We start from the raw sequence: 17,017 nt of genomic DNA on the forward strand, positions 1-17,017 counted from the left end.
ATTTGGCATACATTTACTGTACCCTTGTGGGCTCCCAGGACTGGGAGGCACTCCGTGTGCTTACCACGACTACCCTCTTAGGACCGACAGTGCATGAATACGCACTGTACATTTTCTAGACCGTAATACATTTAGAAATGTTATTTTATTTGTTCAATGGTTTATTGCTGCCACCTAGTGGCCTGTTATTTTCAGTTCAATGGTGGTTTCCTTTTACTGTTCTAATTCTTATTTCTCTTCTGAACTGGAGATGGATCCGCCCACCCTCCTCACTCTCACCTCCTCATCCCTTTCTATTCTGCTCTCTCTGCCTCCCTCACACCCCCGCTCAATGCTCTCCTGTTCCTTTCTATTGAGCAAGCCTTGTTGCAAATCCAGCCTGGTGTTATTTTGTGGAAAATCACTCTTTTCACTATTACCATGATGTCACATAAGACCCACTTTAGGGGCACAGCAGCCCTGACCCTTAATAACCATTACTATCATCAGTGGTATCATAGTACAAACCCGCACGCCAAATCAAAGCGGTCTCTATAGCGTTTCATAGATCTTTCCACCCGGAGGTTCTAGACTCCCTCGTTGATCCCTTAGGGTGTTTCCTTTTCCTCAATTTAAAATCTAACTCCTCTATTTTTACAGTGGCTAACATGTATGGACCTAACCAAGACCAGGGGAGGTTTCTGTCCATTGTTCTGAACAATTTACTCTCCTTTGGTGGTCCCTGTTTCATTCTAGGTGGAGACCTCGATGTGACCCTTTCCCCGGCCATGGACACTTCCTCGGGTAAGTCTTCCATCCCCCACTCCAATCTCACACACATCAAATTGCTCATGCATTCTGCTTAACTGGTGGATGTCTGGTGAGTGTAGCACCCATTTGAGAGAGATTACAGCTGTTACTCAGTAGCCCACAACTCCTATAGTCGTATTGACTACTTCCTTGTCACCCAATCCTTGTTAAATATTTCACTTAGAGCATCCCTTGGTAATATACTGTGGTCTAACCATACCCCTGTACACTTAAGCCTGGCACACCCACCTAAGTCCCATAAGACATTTTAATGGCAGTTGAACGACAATTTATGGAAAGACACCCCATGAGTAGCAGCAATTGAACTGACGATCCGTGACTTTTTTCAGGATCACGGGTCTGACGAAACCAGCCCCCTTATTAAATGGGAAGCTCTAAAATGCATGCTTTGGGGGACATTCATACAACATGGCTCCTGCTTAAAGAATGCCAGATACGCTGATATAGCCCGACTTCTGTCCACTATAGTTCTATAGTTACACTCAAACCCGTCCATAAATGGGACACAGACGCTATAACATATGTAGACCTCTCTAACGCCTGTTGAGAATTGCTCCGTATACTAGATTCCCACTCCCCCATAGCTAGAGACAGGGGACGTAACAACAAATACACTTTAGTCAACAAATGTGGGCAACACCTAGCGAGGGTCCTCCACCCGTGCCCACCATGTCAACCCATCCAACACATCTGCACCGCCGATCAGCAAAAGATTAGCAACACTCAGGGTATATCCAACGCCTTTTGACACTACTACTCTCAGCTGTATAACTTGCCCTCGTGACCTAAAACCCATACCGGGGACCCACATCTCTCCAGCATGAAGGATTACATTTTAGAGACGGCCCTGCCACAGATATATGCCAAGGAGTCTGCTGATCTGGATAACCCTCTATTGGAAAGGGAGTTCTTAGGCACCATTAAAGGCCTAAAATCTGGAAAGTGCCCGGGCCCAGACAGGTTTTTCCCTAGGTCCTACAAATCATTTGCCCAGTCCCTCGCCGTTCTCAGCAGCGTTCAGTTTCATAGATGACTCCCGCCTACCATCTAAAGACCTTCTAACACCTCTGTCCTCCCCAAACCAGGCAAGGATCCCTCTCAGTGTAGCAGTTATTGGCCGATTTCGCTCCTCAAATTAGACGGCGAACCGCTTATCACCCCTTTTACCCTCAGTCATTCATAAGGACCATGTGGGTTTTGTCCCTGGATGTGAGGCCAGGGACAACACCACTAAAACCATTCACCTCATCTTTTACATTCAGAAACACAACTTAACGGCATGCCTTCTATCCTTTGACGTGGAGAAGACGCTTGACCAGGTCAATTGGCAGTTGTTGCGTCTCTCCATGGAACAGGCCTTGGTAACACCTTTGTATTCAAGGCTATGTCACTATACTCCCAGCCCTCTACATCTGTATTGGTTAATGGTTCCTTGCCCACACCATTTAATATCTCTAACGATACCCACCAGGGATGCACCCTGTCCACTTTACTCTTTGTTCTGGTAATAGAACACCTGGCTAGGGCCATTAGGCAAAACAACTCCATAGTGGGGATTCAGACACCTTTCTCTGACCAGAAACCTTCGCTTTATGCGGATGACTTCCTGGTCTACATTCAGAAACCACATACGTCCCTGCCCTCCTTGCTGCATGAATTCCACAGGTTCGGGAATTTAGTAACTTCAAATTAAACATGTCTAAGATGGAAGCCCTTAACATTTCTTTACTGTCCACTACCCGTCCACTACCTTCGACCGAGTACGGACTAACTTTTTGTTCCAATGGGGCTCCAGAGGCATCTCCTATTTAGGGATAATGATTCCCTCCAACTTTTCAGACCTCTATGCCCTTAATTATATACCCTTACTGACTTGTCTTAGGAAAGAATTAGATACATGGAACCATTGTACCAGCGACCAAGAGATTGATGATGCCATGGAGGTCTCTTGCAGACTGTCAGTGTAAGCTGTCTGTTTTACACTGATGGGAAAAATCAATGAACTACCACAGTGTTAAACAGCGAACACCCACCAAACATTCTGCAAATTCGTGTGTTGGACGAATGGGCTGAACAGCCAATGTTGGCCCAAACTCATGCTTGGGCCGAACCGTTCACCCAACACTACTTGTTTTCACATCAGAGGTATGTTTTTTTGGTCACAATTTTTCCATAAAGACTGCTTCTGGCCAGACTTCTCCAGACAGTAGATAGGTGTACCTTGGTCCCTCTGGTTCCCACCAATTGTGTGTAGATGTCATTGCTGGACATCTTCCAAAGTCGAAGGGAAGTAAACATGATGTGTCTTTCATCTGCTGCATTAAAGTCTTTGTTACCCCAACATTTCATATTCCTGGTATGTGCCTGCTGTACCACGTACTTGTGTGAAAAAGTATCCTGTTCTCTTTGTATTGCTTTCTTTGTGTGAAATCCCTGGTGTTCCTGCCATTCCCTCTGCTTTACTATTAAATACTGACCACTCTATGGCCCCATACACACTATTAGATTTTCTGCAGATTTCTGTCTTCAGATTTACCAAAATCATGTAGTGCAAGGGCCTGCCTGATTGCATACAAATTGAAACTCCTAAGGTTTGACCTCAAATTATATGGTTTTGGTAAATCTGAAGACGAAAATCTAACAGTGTGTATGGGGCTTAAGCAGGAGAACACACAGTGGTCAGTTCTCTAGTTATGCTGGGAACTCAGCCTGCTCTCCTTCAATGACCAGACTTGTCCTGACATGTCCCCCCCCCCCCCCCCCTGCACAGCCTTACCCAGAAAGCTCATTGTGCTGTTGCTTTTCCTCCCCCCAGCTCTTACGCAGCTGAGAACAGAGGGAATGTAATTGCTTATAAAAAAAGGGAAAAAAGGTATTTTTAATGTTTTTTTTTAATATCTATAGAAAATTGGTTTGCCTTTCATTTCTATTTTAAACTGAGTGGATTATTTTACAAGGAGAGCGTTTACAATAACTTTACAATCACAGTTTCCTTGGCCAACCACTGTGTCTATGTTCCGCGACGTTGCCTGTTTTTTTGTGCTTTTTCAAAAGAGCTTGATCAGTACATTTTGAAACCCCAGTCTGCTTTGAAATCTTTGCCTGCCTTTCTCCTCTTCCCCCTCCATTTAATAGAGGTGAGGGAGCTGTGACAGATACTCATCAAGAGTGGCCTACTATGCATGCCCTTTCCACCTGCCTCTTCCAGTCATAAAAGCCATTACTACAGCATCTATGATTGAATAGTGATCTTTGAGATGAATGGATGAGTGAAACACCTTTAGGTATGCATGTTCGCCTATCTATAGATCTAATATTAAGAATCTGAATGTGCAGGAGCTCTACAAAACACTCTAGAAGACTGATCTTGTTGCTACCTGACCCTCTGCAACCCCATTAGCCATACCAATGTTTTATATCTGAGTTTTTTCCTATGAAATGTTCTTTAAGCTCATGAAGTGGAGTCCTAGTAAGTCCATGAAGTCCTAGTAATGCCAACACACAAAATAAATTCTATACGCTTTTCATCCTTTGTGGTGTTCTAATCACTTAATGCTTATCTGTACATTGCTGTAAAAGATTGGATCATTCTCCTTGTCATTTATTAATTTAAAACGTTTTTATTCCTGAACCTTTTTGTTATGTACCATTTTCTCTCATGGTCACTTAAACAAAGAGTCAAAACATTCTGAACATACCTTTTAAGAGTTGAAATGTATTTAAAACGTTTTGACCCTAAGTGAAAAGTTTTTGTATTGTTAGTCTACACAAATAGCCCTTTATGTCTGTCTGTCTGTCTGTCTGTCTGTCTGTCTGTCTGTCTGTCTGATACACCCCTCACATTTGTGTAAATATTTTACTATATCTTTTCATGCGACAACACTGAAGAAATTACACTTTGCTACAATGTAAAGTAGTGAGTGTACAGCTTGTATAACAGTGTGAATTTGCTGTCCCCTCAAAATAATGCAACACACAGCCATTAATGTCTAAACCGCTGGCAACAAAAGTGAGTACACCCCTAAGTGAAATTGTCCAAATTGGGCCCAGAGTGTCAATATTTTCTGTGGCTACCATTATTTTTCAGCACTGCCTTAACCCTCTTGGACATGAAATTCACCAGAGCTTTTGCCATTTTGCTCTTCCACTCCTCCATGACGACATCACAGAGCTAGTGGATGTTAGAGACCTTGCGCTCCTCCACCTTCCATTTGAGGATGCCCCACAGATGCTCAATAGGGTTTAGGTCTGGGACATGTTTGGCCAGTCCATCACCTTACCCTCAGCTTCTTTAGCAAGGCAGTGGTCGTCTTGGAGGTGTGTTTGGGGTTGTTATCTTGTTGGAATACTGTCCTGCAACCCAGTCTCCGAAGGGGATCATGCTCTGCTTCAATATGTCACGGTACATGTTGGCATTCATGGTTCCCTCAATGAACTGTAGCTCCCCAGTACCGGCAGCACTCATGCAGCCCCAGACCATGACACTCCCACCGCCATGCTTGACTGTAGGCAAGACACACTTGTCTTTGTTCTCCTCACCTGGTTGCCGCCACACATACTTGACACCATCTGAACCAAATACGTTTATCTTGATCTCATCAGACCACAGTACATGGTTCCTGTAATCCATGTCCTTAGTCTGTTTGTCTTCAGCAAAGATGAGGCTTCCTTCTGAGACAACAGCCATGCAGACCAATTTGATGAAGTGTGCGGCGTATGGTCTGAGCATTGACAGGCTGACCCCCCACCCCTTCAGCCTCTGCAGCAATGCTGGCAGCACTCATATGTCTATTAAAATAGGACAACCTCTGGATATGATGCTGAGCACGTGCACTCAACTTCTTTGGTCGACCATGATGAGACCTGTTCTGGGTGGAACATGTCCTGTTAAACCGCTGTATGGTCTTGGCCACCATGCTACAGCTCAATGCTAGGGTCTTGGCATTCTTATAGCCTAGGCCATCTTTATGTAGAGCAACAATTTCTTTTTTCAGATCCTCAGAGTTCTTTGCCATGAGGTGTCATGTTGAACTTCCAGAAGAAAATATTACAGCGCACACATGCAAAAAAGACATTTACCTCCAGCAAGGAAAAAGTACCCCATAATCAGTGGGTCCTACACTATCCATGGACTGGGAGATCCTGCATCTCTGAACCATGAGAGCATTACACTCTTCTAAATGGGAGAATCTTAAGGTCTCCACCCATGACACAAGTGGACACTAATGAGAGGTACTTAGTGAGGGAGTGGGGTGCTCCTCACCCAAAGGGATTTGGTCAGAATCCATACAATATACAAACAAGATATTTGGGGGGCACACCCTAAAAGATGCATTAAAGATGGTGCAGCCATAAGACCATACAGTAGAAGAAAATATTACAGCGCACACATGTAAAAAAAAAAAAGACATTTACCTCCAGCAAGGCTAGTTTAAAAACACCTAAACATTTGTGCGCTGTAATATTTTCTTCTACTGTATGGTCTTATGGCTGCACCATCTTTAATGCATCTTTTAGGGTGTGCCCCCCAAATATCTTGTTTGTATGTTGAACTTCCAGTGACCTGTATGAGAGAATGAGAGCGATCACACAAAATTTAACACACCTGCTCCCCATTCACACCTGAGACCTTGTAACACTAACGAGTCACATGACACCGGGAAGGGAAAATGGCTAATTGGGTCTAATTTGGACATTTTCACCTAGGGGTGTACTCACTTTTGTTGCCAGCGGTTTAGACATCAATGGCTGTGTGTTGAGTTATTTTTAGGGGACAGCAAATTTACACTGTTATACAAGCTGTACACTCACTACTTTACATTGTAGCAAAGTGTCATTTCTTCAGTGTTGTCACATGAAAAGATATAATAAAATATTTAGAAAAATGTGAGGGGTGTACTCACTTCCGTGAGATGTAAATCTCTGACTGTATATAATTTTATTTATTTTTTTTTTTTTTTTAGGAACGAGGCATTGTTATAAGCACACAATGTTTATCTCTACTTTGCTGTAAAGATGGGATGATTCTCACTGTAAGTTATTATGCCATATTTATAAATTTTAAAAGCTCTTACTCCTAAATTGTTCTTTTATAGCAGTGTCTCTCAGGTCACTGAAACATAATCATAAAAGTTGTTTGTATGGTTCTCTAAGGCCATATTCACAGCTGCATTTTGGCCCAACAGCATGTAACTGTAAGAACCTTAGCGAGGGGTCCCGGTGATTATCTGTGGGTAGCAGCCCCATTGAAAGCAATGGGATGCTGTTGGCTCTTGCAGTATATCGTGGTCGCTCACATGTAATCGCAATGCAGAGATCGCTTGTAAATGATTGGCCCTGGACGCTGATAGTTGGCGATTACATGCAAATGGGTGCAATTAGCTGAAGGAGCTGGCAACTTCCGATTGCTTTCATTGTCTTTTGCAGCTAATTGCTGGGAGCCCCCAACTGAGATTCTCATAGGTACATGCTTTCGGGCCAAAACTCAGGTGTGAATACAACCCAAAAAGTGCTCTTTGTTCCATTATTCTTAAAGTATTGAAAGAGCTGGAACCAGAGACTTGAAATGATGCTCAGCAAGAGCTCTACTGCACTGAGCTTTTTTCCGTGGGGGAGCATATTTTATACCTCCCTTTGTGCTGGGAGTGCGCCACACAGCGCACTCCCCGCACAGAGACTGGGATCTCACCGTGAGCCCCGGGCCCTGTACTAACGATCGGGACCCAGAATCTCAAGTTCTGGGTCCCGATCCTAAACGCTGTGATAGCCTCTGATTGGCTATCACAGTGATCATCCACTGTGAATCCTGCCCCCGTGTTTCCTTTTTCTGTAAATGGAGGAAAGAGTTACATTGTATCTCTCTCTGTCCTTGCACAGAAAAAAAAGTGTGCGTGAAAAATAAATAAATTAAATAATAATAATAAATAACATAAAAAATACCAAAAAATACCTAGATCAATGTCTGATCTAGGTCAGTGCCAGGGTTAGTGTTTGTGTCAAGGTCAGGGTCAGTATTTATTTTGGGGGGCAGAATTGTATTTTTTTTTCATTAGTATCTGTGTCAGTTAGTGTCAGTGGGGGTTATTGACGAAAGGAAAATCCACTTTGCACAAGAAGTGCAAACTACAAGTGCAAAGGGCACTTGAAATTGCACTGAAAGTGCACTTGGAAGTGCAGTCGCTGTAGATCTGAGGGGGACATGCAAGAAAAATAAAAAACAGCATTTTAGCTTGCACATGATTTGATGATAAAATCAGCAGTGCTTCCCCTCATTTCAAATCTACCGCTCAGATTTACAGTGACTGCACTTCCAAGTGCACTTTTAGTGTAATTTCAAGTGCACTTTGCACTTGTAGTTTGCACTTTTAGTGCAAAGTAGATTTGCCTTTCGTAAATAACCCCCAATGGTTTTAGGTAGAATAAAAAAAAAAAAAAAAAAAAAGCAAAATGCGCACTATTGATTCTGGGCTGTACTATGGGGACAAACAACAACCAACATACGCATATGTGGGATCACTGTGCTTATCAGGAGCAGGAGAATTTATTGTGGGTTGTTCTCTGGTGGTAGGTTATGGTAGTACAATAAAATATACAGCTAAATTAAAACATATTTTTTTTTTTTTTTACTATTTTGGGATAGTTTTCCTTGGATAATAAAAAAAAGCAGGATATATCATTACCATTTATCATCAAATGAAAGCCCAATTTGTTCTGAAAAAAAACAAGGCATAATCCACCTGTATGCACAAAGTAGTTGTGATGATATGTACGGTTTTACTAACACTTGTCAAAGTCACAAAAGGTCGCGGAGGGGTTACTATCTACTGGAGCCCCTCGACCGAATAGGCTACTTTCTGGAAAAGGTGAACTTATTTTTGAAGCAGAACTGTACCCAACAATTTAACTGTTTCTCAAAACAGTTACATTCAAGGAATACCCTGAGCTGATCACATGTACAGCACCCTGTCCACTGCAGTTCTAAATAAAGGCTAAGACAGTGACATTTTTAGATCTAATGGATACAAGGATTCAGTTCCACTTTATTTAAAAGAGTTGTTCTTGGGCCAGATTAAATGGGCAAATCATTCACTATAGTCAGGAAAACAAAGTGCTGCACATGAAAGACAAAGGAACATGTTGAGCTATCAAAGCAGCTAAAGGCTATCCCAACAGCAAAGCATTTACAGTATCTCACAAAAGTGAGTACACCCCTCAAATTTTTGTACATATTTTATTATATCTTTTCATGTCACATCACTGAAGAAATGACACTTTGCTACAATGTAAAGTAGTGAGTGTACAGCTTGTATAACAGTGTAAATTTGCTGTCCCCTCAAAATAACTCAACACACAGCCATTAATGTCTAAACTGCTGGCAACAAACGTGAGTACACCCTTAAGTGAAAATGTCCAAATTGGACCCAATTAGCCATTTTCCCTCCCTGGTGTCATGGGACTCATTAGTGTTGCAAGGTCTCAGGTGTGAATGGGGAGCAGGTGTGTTAAATTCGGTGTTATCGGTCTCACTCTCTCATACTGGTCACTGGAAGTTCAACATGGCACCTTAGGGCAAATAACTCTCTGAGGATCTGAAAAATAAGGATCGTTGCTCTACATAAAGATGGCCTAGCCTCTAAGAAGATTGCCAAGACCCTGAAACTGAGCTATAGCTGGATGGCCAAGACCATACAGCGGTTTAACAGGACAGGTTCCACTCAGAACAGACCTCGCCATGGTCGACCAAAGAAGTTGAGTGCACATGCTCAGCGTCATATCCAGAGGTTGTCTTTGGGAAATAGACATATGAGTGCTGCCAGCATTGCAAAGGTTGAAGGGGTGGGGGGTCAGCCTGTTAGTGCTCAGACCATATGCCACACACTGCATCAAATTGGTCTGCATGGCTGTCATCCCAGAAGGAGGCCTCTTCTAAAGATGATGCACAAGAAAGCCCACAAACAGTTTGCTGAAGACAAGCAGACTAAGGGATTACTGGAACAATTTCCTGTGTTCTGATGAGATCAAGATAAACTTATTTGGTTCAGATGGTGTCAAGCATGTGTGGCGGCAACCAAGTGAGGAGTACAAAGACAAGTGTGTCTTGCCTAAAGTCAAGCATGGCGGTGGGAGTGTCATGGTCTGGGGCTGCATGAGTGCTGCCGGTACTGGGGAGCTACAGTTCATTGAGGGAACCATGAATGCCAACATGTACCGTGACATATTGAAGCAGAGCATGATCCCCTTCGGAGACTGAGTTGCAGGACAGTATTCCAACAAGATAACAACCCCAAACACACCTCCAAGATGACCACTGCCTAGCTAAAGAAGCTGAGGGTAAAGGTGATGGACTGGTCAGGTATGTCTCCAGACCTGAACCCTATTGAGAATCTGTGGGGCATCCTCAAATGGAAGGTGGAGGAGCGCAAGGTCTCTAACATCCACCAGATTCCTGATGTCGTCATGGAGGAGTGAAAGAGGACTCCAGTGGCAACCTGCGAAGCTCTGGTGAACTCCATGCCCAAGAAGGTTAAGGCATTGCTAGAAAATTATGGTGGCCACAAAATATTGACATTTTGGGCCCAATTTGGACATTTTCATTTCTCACATTTGTTGCCAGCGGTTTAGACATTAATGGCTGTGTGTTGAGTTATTTTGAGGGGACAGCAAATTTACACTGTTATACAAGCTGTACACTCACTAGTTTACATTGTAGCAAAGTGTCATTTCTTGAATGTTGTCACATGAAAAGATATAGTAAAATATTTACAAAAATGTATGGGTGTACTCACTTTTGTGAGATACTGTATAAGAAGGCAGAGAGGCAAACCGAGAAGTAATGTGTAAAAATCACAATATTGGTAATGCGTGGCAAATACTTTTTTTGTGTTTAACTAAATTAATTAAAACCCTTAACCACATACCAACCAGTGTTGCGTCAGAATGGCACGGCTGGGTGAAACAACATTATGTAACGTCGCTTCGCCCTCTGTCCTCTCTCACCCCCCGAGCCGATGTGAGTGCCTGGTGGTCTCGATCACCGCCGGGCTTCTGCGATCGCCGCTGAGACATGGAGAACCAGGATCCGTGTGTGTAAAGTAAACACACAGTTTCCGGTTCTCTGAGGGGAGAACAGACAGATCGTCTGTTCATACAGAGTATGAACAGACGATCTGTTATCTCCTCTGTCTCCATCCCCCTTCAGTTAGAACACAAACTAGGACACACTTAACCCCTTCACTGCCCCTATTTTTAACCCCTCCACTGCCAGTGACATTTTTACAGTAATCAATGCATTTTTAATCGCACTGATCGCTGTATTAATGCCAATGGTCCAAAAATGTGTTAAAATTGTCCGACGTGTCCCCCATAATGTTGCAGTCATGATAAAAATCGCAGATCGCCGCCATTACTAGTAAAAAAAAAAAAATAGTAATAATAAAAATGCTATAAATCTACCCCCTATTTTGTAGACCCTATAACTTTTGCGCAAACCAATCAATATACGCTTATTGCGATTTTTTTTTACCAAAAATATGTAGAATAATACATATCAGCCTAAACTAAGGAAAAAAATTGTATTTTTATAGATTTTTGGGGGATATTTATTATAGCAAAAAGTAAAAAATAATGTGTTTTTTTTTTAAATTGTCACTCTTTTTTTGTTTATAGCCCAAAAAATAAAAACTGCAGAGGTGATCAAATACCACCAAAAGAAAGCTCTATTTGTGGGAAAAAAAGGACGTAAATTTTTTTTGGGTGCAATGTCGTACGACCATGCAATTGTCAGTTAAAGCGACGCAGTGCCAAATCACAAAAAGTGCTCTGGTCAGGAAGGGGGTAAAATCTTCCAGTGCTGAAGCGGTTAAAGAGTACTTGTTTAAAAGGAGCACACCTAAAAGTAATTGTGCTATATAGAACTAGGAAATAATAACAAGATTGGCAAAAGCACTTGTCTGCAGAGATTATCTGACAGATTAGGAAATCTTTATATGCTGTTGTGTGTGTGTGTGTGTGTATTTTTTTTTTTATAATCTTCATATAAATGAGAATATCATTTTTTTATTGTCTTATGCAGAGATCAGTGGGCATTCTTAGCAGGATTCTCCCGCAATGCACTGCAGCAGTGTGCCTTTCTGTACAGCAAGGAATTGTAAAAAAACTTCTCAAAATGCTGAAGGTAAAATACATTACAAAATAACAAGAAATAAAATAGAGACGATAACATCCTTCTAATTTTGCTTTATACAGTTTATTGACGGACTATTTATCATACCCTTAATGAGATGACCTCAGGCTTGTTAGTCATTGCAGTGTATTAATGGAGAAGGCCCGAAGGGTTTTATATCATACAGTGATGCTGTACATAACTGGGAGCAATGTACTTTTATCAAATCTGGAAAACAACCCACCAAGATGAAATGCATAATTAATTTAAAAGCCTGCCAAGAGTGAATTTTGAAAGATGACAGGTACTTTTCTCTGGGACAGACTGTATTTAAAAAAAATATTTTATGGAATAAACCTTTCTTGTTATATATGTCTAATTGTATATAATGTTATATAGCTATACAAGTGCCTGAAAACGTTTAAATTGTTTCCAACAAGCTATTTTTTAAAATTAGTTTATAAAGACAAAAGTTGTATTGTGTCATGTGCTGAATTACTGACACAGAGAGTGTGGTAACCCCCTAAACCAAGACCCGACACACTGGTGTTGGAGCCACTGTATCACAGCAGCTCATTTTAGATCAGGGATCAGACTTCCAGAAGGCCACAGCTCTTTTATGTTCCATCCACTACAATCTTGACAAACGGATGACACCTGGAGTCTCACAAGACATAGCCATGTTTGTGAGTGGGGATGAGCCCAAAGTTCTTGTGTCTGGAATGAACTTGGCTGTTTTTGTTGTTCATCTTAACACTATCACCTTAGTGACCATTGACATCACCCAACCCTAATCATTTACTAGCTGGGAATCCTCGGCCATATAAACAAAGAGGCAGGGTTAGTGTATCATCCCTGACCAAAAAATAGCCACTTGGCCATGTTCAGGCACTGACACTGACCAAATTTGACTGTGGCCATGTTTGGTTAATGACATCACTCAGGAGATCTCACCTGTTGTGTTACACATGCATTGTTGTTTATTTGCCTTTAAATAATTTGTTCCTTCCACACTCTGTAGCTAGGAGATGCTCTGCATAGCTAGTCCCACCCTCTTTTCGGTGTGTCTTTAGTTTCTGTTCTGAGCCCATGTAATAACTGGAGGTAGACATACTATGATTTTTTTTTTTAAGTTCATCTCTGAAGATCTGCACATGTTTTTAATTAAAGCTTTTTACAATCTGTAAGATGTCATTTTGATTGAGTGGCTGTCTGCTAATTCTACTCAGGATGTAATTTACAGCTATCTTACCACAATGGGATAAGTTATGGAGATCATATGTTCAGTGCTTAGACTGGACAGACAGAACACCGCTCCTTTGTTTACTTTTAGCAGTGTGGCTCAGGGAGATGTCCAGTCAGCCACGGGATCATATGGGTCCATTGGTCAGCAGAATTTTTTTCTTGTGTCAGGCATCATTCATTGTGATTGATGTGGCTCTGCATTGATGGATGATGTGATTGGCAAAAGATTTTTTTTTTTTAGGACTTGACAAAAAAGTGTGTTCTATCATGTTTATGTGAATTCACATGGGGAGGGGCTGGTATCCAGATGCCCTCTTATTGTTAACGGGGGTTCCAGATTACAATTTGCCCACAGACACCCACAGCCACTGGGTGAGTGTTGTAGTAGGGAGTAGGGATGAGCCGAACACCCCCCGGTTCGGTTCGCACCAGAACCTGCGAACGGACCGAAAATTCGCACGAACGTTAGAACCCCATTGACGTCTATGGGACTCGAACGTTCGAAATCAAAAGTGCTCATTTTAAAGGCTAATTTGCATGGTGTTGTCCTAAAAAGGGTTTGGGGACCCGGGTCCTGCCCCAGGGGACATGTATCAATGCAAAAAAAAGTTTTAAAAACGCCCGTTTTTTCGGGAGCAGTGATTTTAATGATGCTTAAAGTAAAAAAAAAAAAAAAAGTGAAATATTCCTGTTAAATATTGTACCTGGGGGGGTGTCTATAGTATGCCTGTAAAGTGGCGTGTGTTTCAAGTGCTTAGAACAGTCCCTGCACAAAATGACATTTTTAAAGGAATAAAAGTAATTTAAAACTGCTTGCGGCTTTAATGTAATGTCGGGTCCTGGCAATATGGATGAAAATCGGTGAGACAAACGGCATGGGTAACCCCCAGTCCATTACCAGGCCCTTTGGGTCTTGTATGGATATTAAGGGGAACCCCGCACCCAAATTAAAAAAGGAAAGGTGTGGGGCCCCCAGGCCCTATATACTCTGAACAGCAGTATACAGGTTTGTTGTTAAGTAGAATCTGTTTGTAATTTTGAACTGGTACATTTTTAACGTGTTTAGCTCCAGTCAAAAAATCTATTTTAAGCTTTTTGGAAAACATAGGGAAGGGTTATCACCCCTGTGACATTTGTTTTGCTGTCTGTGCTCCTCTTCAGAAGATTTCACCTCACTTTTTGTCCCAATGACAAATGTTTTTTGAAAATTTGGGGTTTTTAGTGAAACAAGGATTGGTGATAAAGCATCAGTGTAAAGGAGAAAAGTTTTTCCCATATTAACTCTTACAGGAGAGAATTTCCCTTCCTAGGGGTAGATTTCATCTCACTTCCTGTTGTATCCTTCCGTTTGCAAGTAGGAGTTGTTTGTAAGTTGGATGTTTGAAAGTAGGGGCCTGCCCTATATACTCAGCAGAAATTTGGGCCTTAAGTGTTGTTGTGGACACAACACTGTAATGCCCCGTACACACGGTCGGATTTTCCGACGGAAAATGTGTGATAGGACCTTGTTGTCGGAAATTCCGACCGTTTGTAGGCTCCATCACACATTTTCCATCGGATTTTCCGACACACAAAGTTTGAGAGCAGGATATAAAATTTTCCGACAACAAAATCCGTTGTCGGAATTTCCGATCGTGTGTACACAAATCCGACGGACAAAGTGCCACGCATGCTCAGAATAAATAAAGAGATGAAAGCTATTGGCCACTGCCCCGTTTATAGTCCCGACGTATGTGTTTTACGTCACCGCGTTCAGAACGATCGGATCCTAGGATTTTGTTGTCGGAATGTCCGAACAAAGTCCGACCCTGTGTACGGGGCATTAGCCCTCACAGGGCCCTGCTGTGAAATATTAGATCAAGAATTCTAATTACATGTCCCTGTTGAACAGGTGCTGAAGAATTGGGCCTTATGCACTGGTGCTGGTGCCACAACACTGCAACCCCTCACAGATACTCTAGTTGGAGCGCAGGAACTAGCCCTGCTGCAAAGAATTGCATCAAAAATTGTAATTACACGCCCCTGTTAAACAGGGGCTGAAAAATTGGGCCTTAGGCACTGGTGGCGGCGCCCAGAACCAAAAATGTTCTTACAAGCTATCAGCATAATCATGGAGGAGGAAGAGGATAATTACTCAGCATAACAGGATAGTCACTCAGCATCAGCATAGGCAGTCTTTGAAGGGATCTGACATTTCAAAAAAAAATTATTCAGTTACATCAGCTGCAGGTGATTGGTAGCTGGTGGTGATCCAAGACGGATTCATTTTTATGAAGGTCAGTTGATCGACCGAGTTGGTGGACAGACGCACCCTGTGATCGGTTACAAAGCCTCCAGCAGCACTGAATGTGCGTTCCGAAAGAACGCTGGATGCAGGCCAGTAGCTCAATTGCATACTGTGCAAGCTCTGGCCAGTGATCCATCCTCAAGACCCAGTAACCCAGAGGATTTTCGGTGGGAAAGGTGTCTGACTCGGTTAAATTGATGATAGGCAACTCCTATCCTCATATTGATTAGTGGTTCCAAATTAATAATAACTACTGCAGTAGGGAACAGACACAAAAGATACGCTCAGCATCTTTCCAAATAACTGTTCTGCTTTATTATGACGCAATTGAAGGTTTTTATGCACATGATTACGTAGGTATCACATTAATATTACAATTGTACGTTTATGGTAACAAGGGGCGTTACATAGGCAGGCTTATTCTAATCAGGACTCGAAAGAATGTAAACATTTACTGAAAACATTAGTAGTGCTGTTGCACAGTGAAGGCAATGTGCAATACATACAAAATACAATAAAATTATATACAGAACTTACAAATTTCCATTACAGTGTCCAAGTCAGATCTTGCCCCTAGGTATTCCTGCACCATGTAAAACAGACGCTGGCGATGGTTGCTGGAACCGATCATACCTTGGGGCTGCAGACTAAAAAATTGTCTGAACGCATCGGGCAGACGGCCACCTTCTCCACCGCTCCTTCTTTGACTGACCGAAGCCTCAGCAACACGTTGCCCAGAAACAGGAGTTTGTAACCTCCCAGTCTCTGGGAACGCGTTGCACAGACCTTTCTGCAAGGCCTCCCGAAGATCTTTCATCCTCTGCTCCCTCTGCGATGGCAAGATAAGGTCCGCAACCTTACCCTTGTAACATGGATCAAGGAGGGTTGCCAGCCAGTATTGTTCCTTCTCCTTGATATCACAAATACGAGGATCCTTCCGCAGGCTTTGCAGGATCAGGGAGGCCATGCAGTGTAGGTTTGCTGAGGCATTCGGTCCAGAGTTCTCTGGGTCACTAAGGATGACATGATCCGCAGCCACCTCCTCCCAGCCATGTACAAGTCCATGTATTTCTTGGGACTGTAAATGATCCCTTAAAGACTGCTGCTGATGCTGAGTGCCAGGCTCCACCTCCATACTGACACAATCCTCCTCCTCCTCTTCCTGTGTGATCGGCGGGCACGCAGGAATACTGTCTGGATAAAGGGGGCCTTGAGAGCTAAGGAAGTCCTCCTCTTCCTGCCTCTGTTCTGCCTCAAGTGCCCTGTCCATTATTCCACGCAGCGTGTGTTCCAACAGGTGGACAAGGGGGACAGTGTCACTGATGCATGCACTGTCACTGCTCACCATCCTCATGGCCTCCTCAAATGGTGACAGGACAGTGCATGCATCCCTGATCATGGCCCACTGGCATGGGGAAAAAAAACAAGCTCCCCTGACCCTGTCCTGGTGCCATAGTCGCACAGGTACTCATTGATGGCCCTCTGCTGCATGTGCAGCCGCTGCAGCATGGCCA

At 42.8% G+C, this 17,017-nt stretch overlaps 1 protein-coding gene across 3 annotated transcripts in view; it reads left to right on the top strand.

The window, feature by feature from the left end:
* TTC12 (tetratricopeptide repeat domain 12) overlaps positions 1-17,017 on the top strand; it is a 355,554-nt gene that overhangs the window by 281,786 nt on the left and 56,751 nt on the right. For all 3 annotated transcript variants that reach the window (XM_073603090.1, XM_073603091.1, XM_073603092.1), the window contains 2 exons: positions 6,774-6,842; positions 11,882-11,983. In XM_073603090.1, the coding sequence (XP_073459191.1) occupies positions 6,774-6,842; positions 11,882-11,983 (171 nt within the window). The remainder of the gene's footprint in view (positions 1-6,773; positions 6,843-11,881; positions 11,984-17,017) is intronic.

The sequence above is a fragment of the Aquarana catesbeiana genome, linkage group LG10, assembly GCF_042186555.1.
Source record: "Aquarana catesbeiana isolate 2022-GZ linkage group LG10, ASM4218655v1, whole genome shotgun sequence".
Classification (NCBI taxonomy): domain Eukaryota; kingdom Metazoa; phylum Chordata; class Amphibia; order Anura; family Ranidae; genus Aquarana; species Aquarana catesbeiana.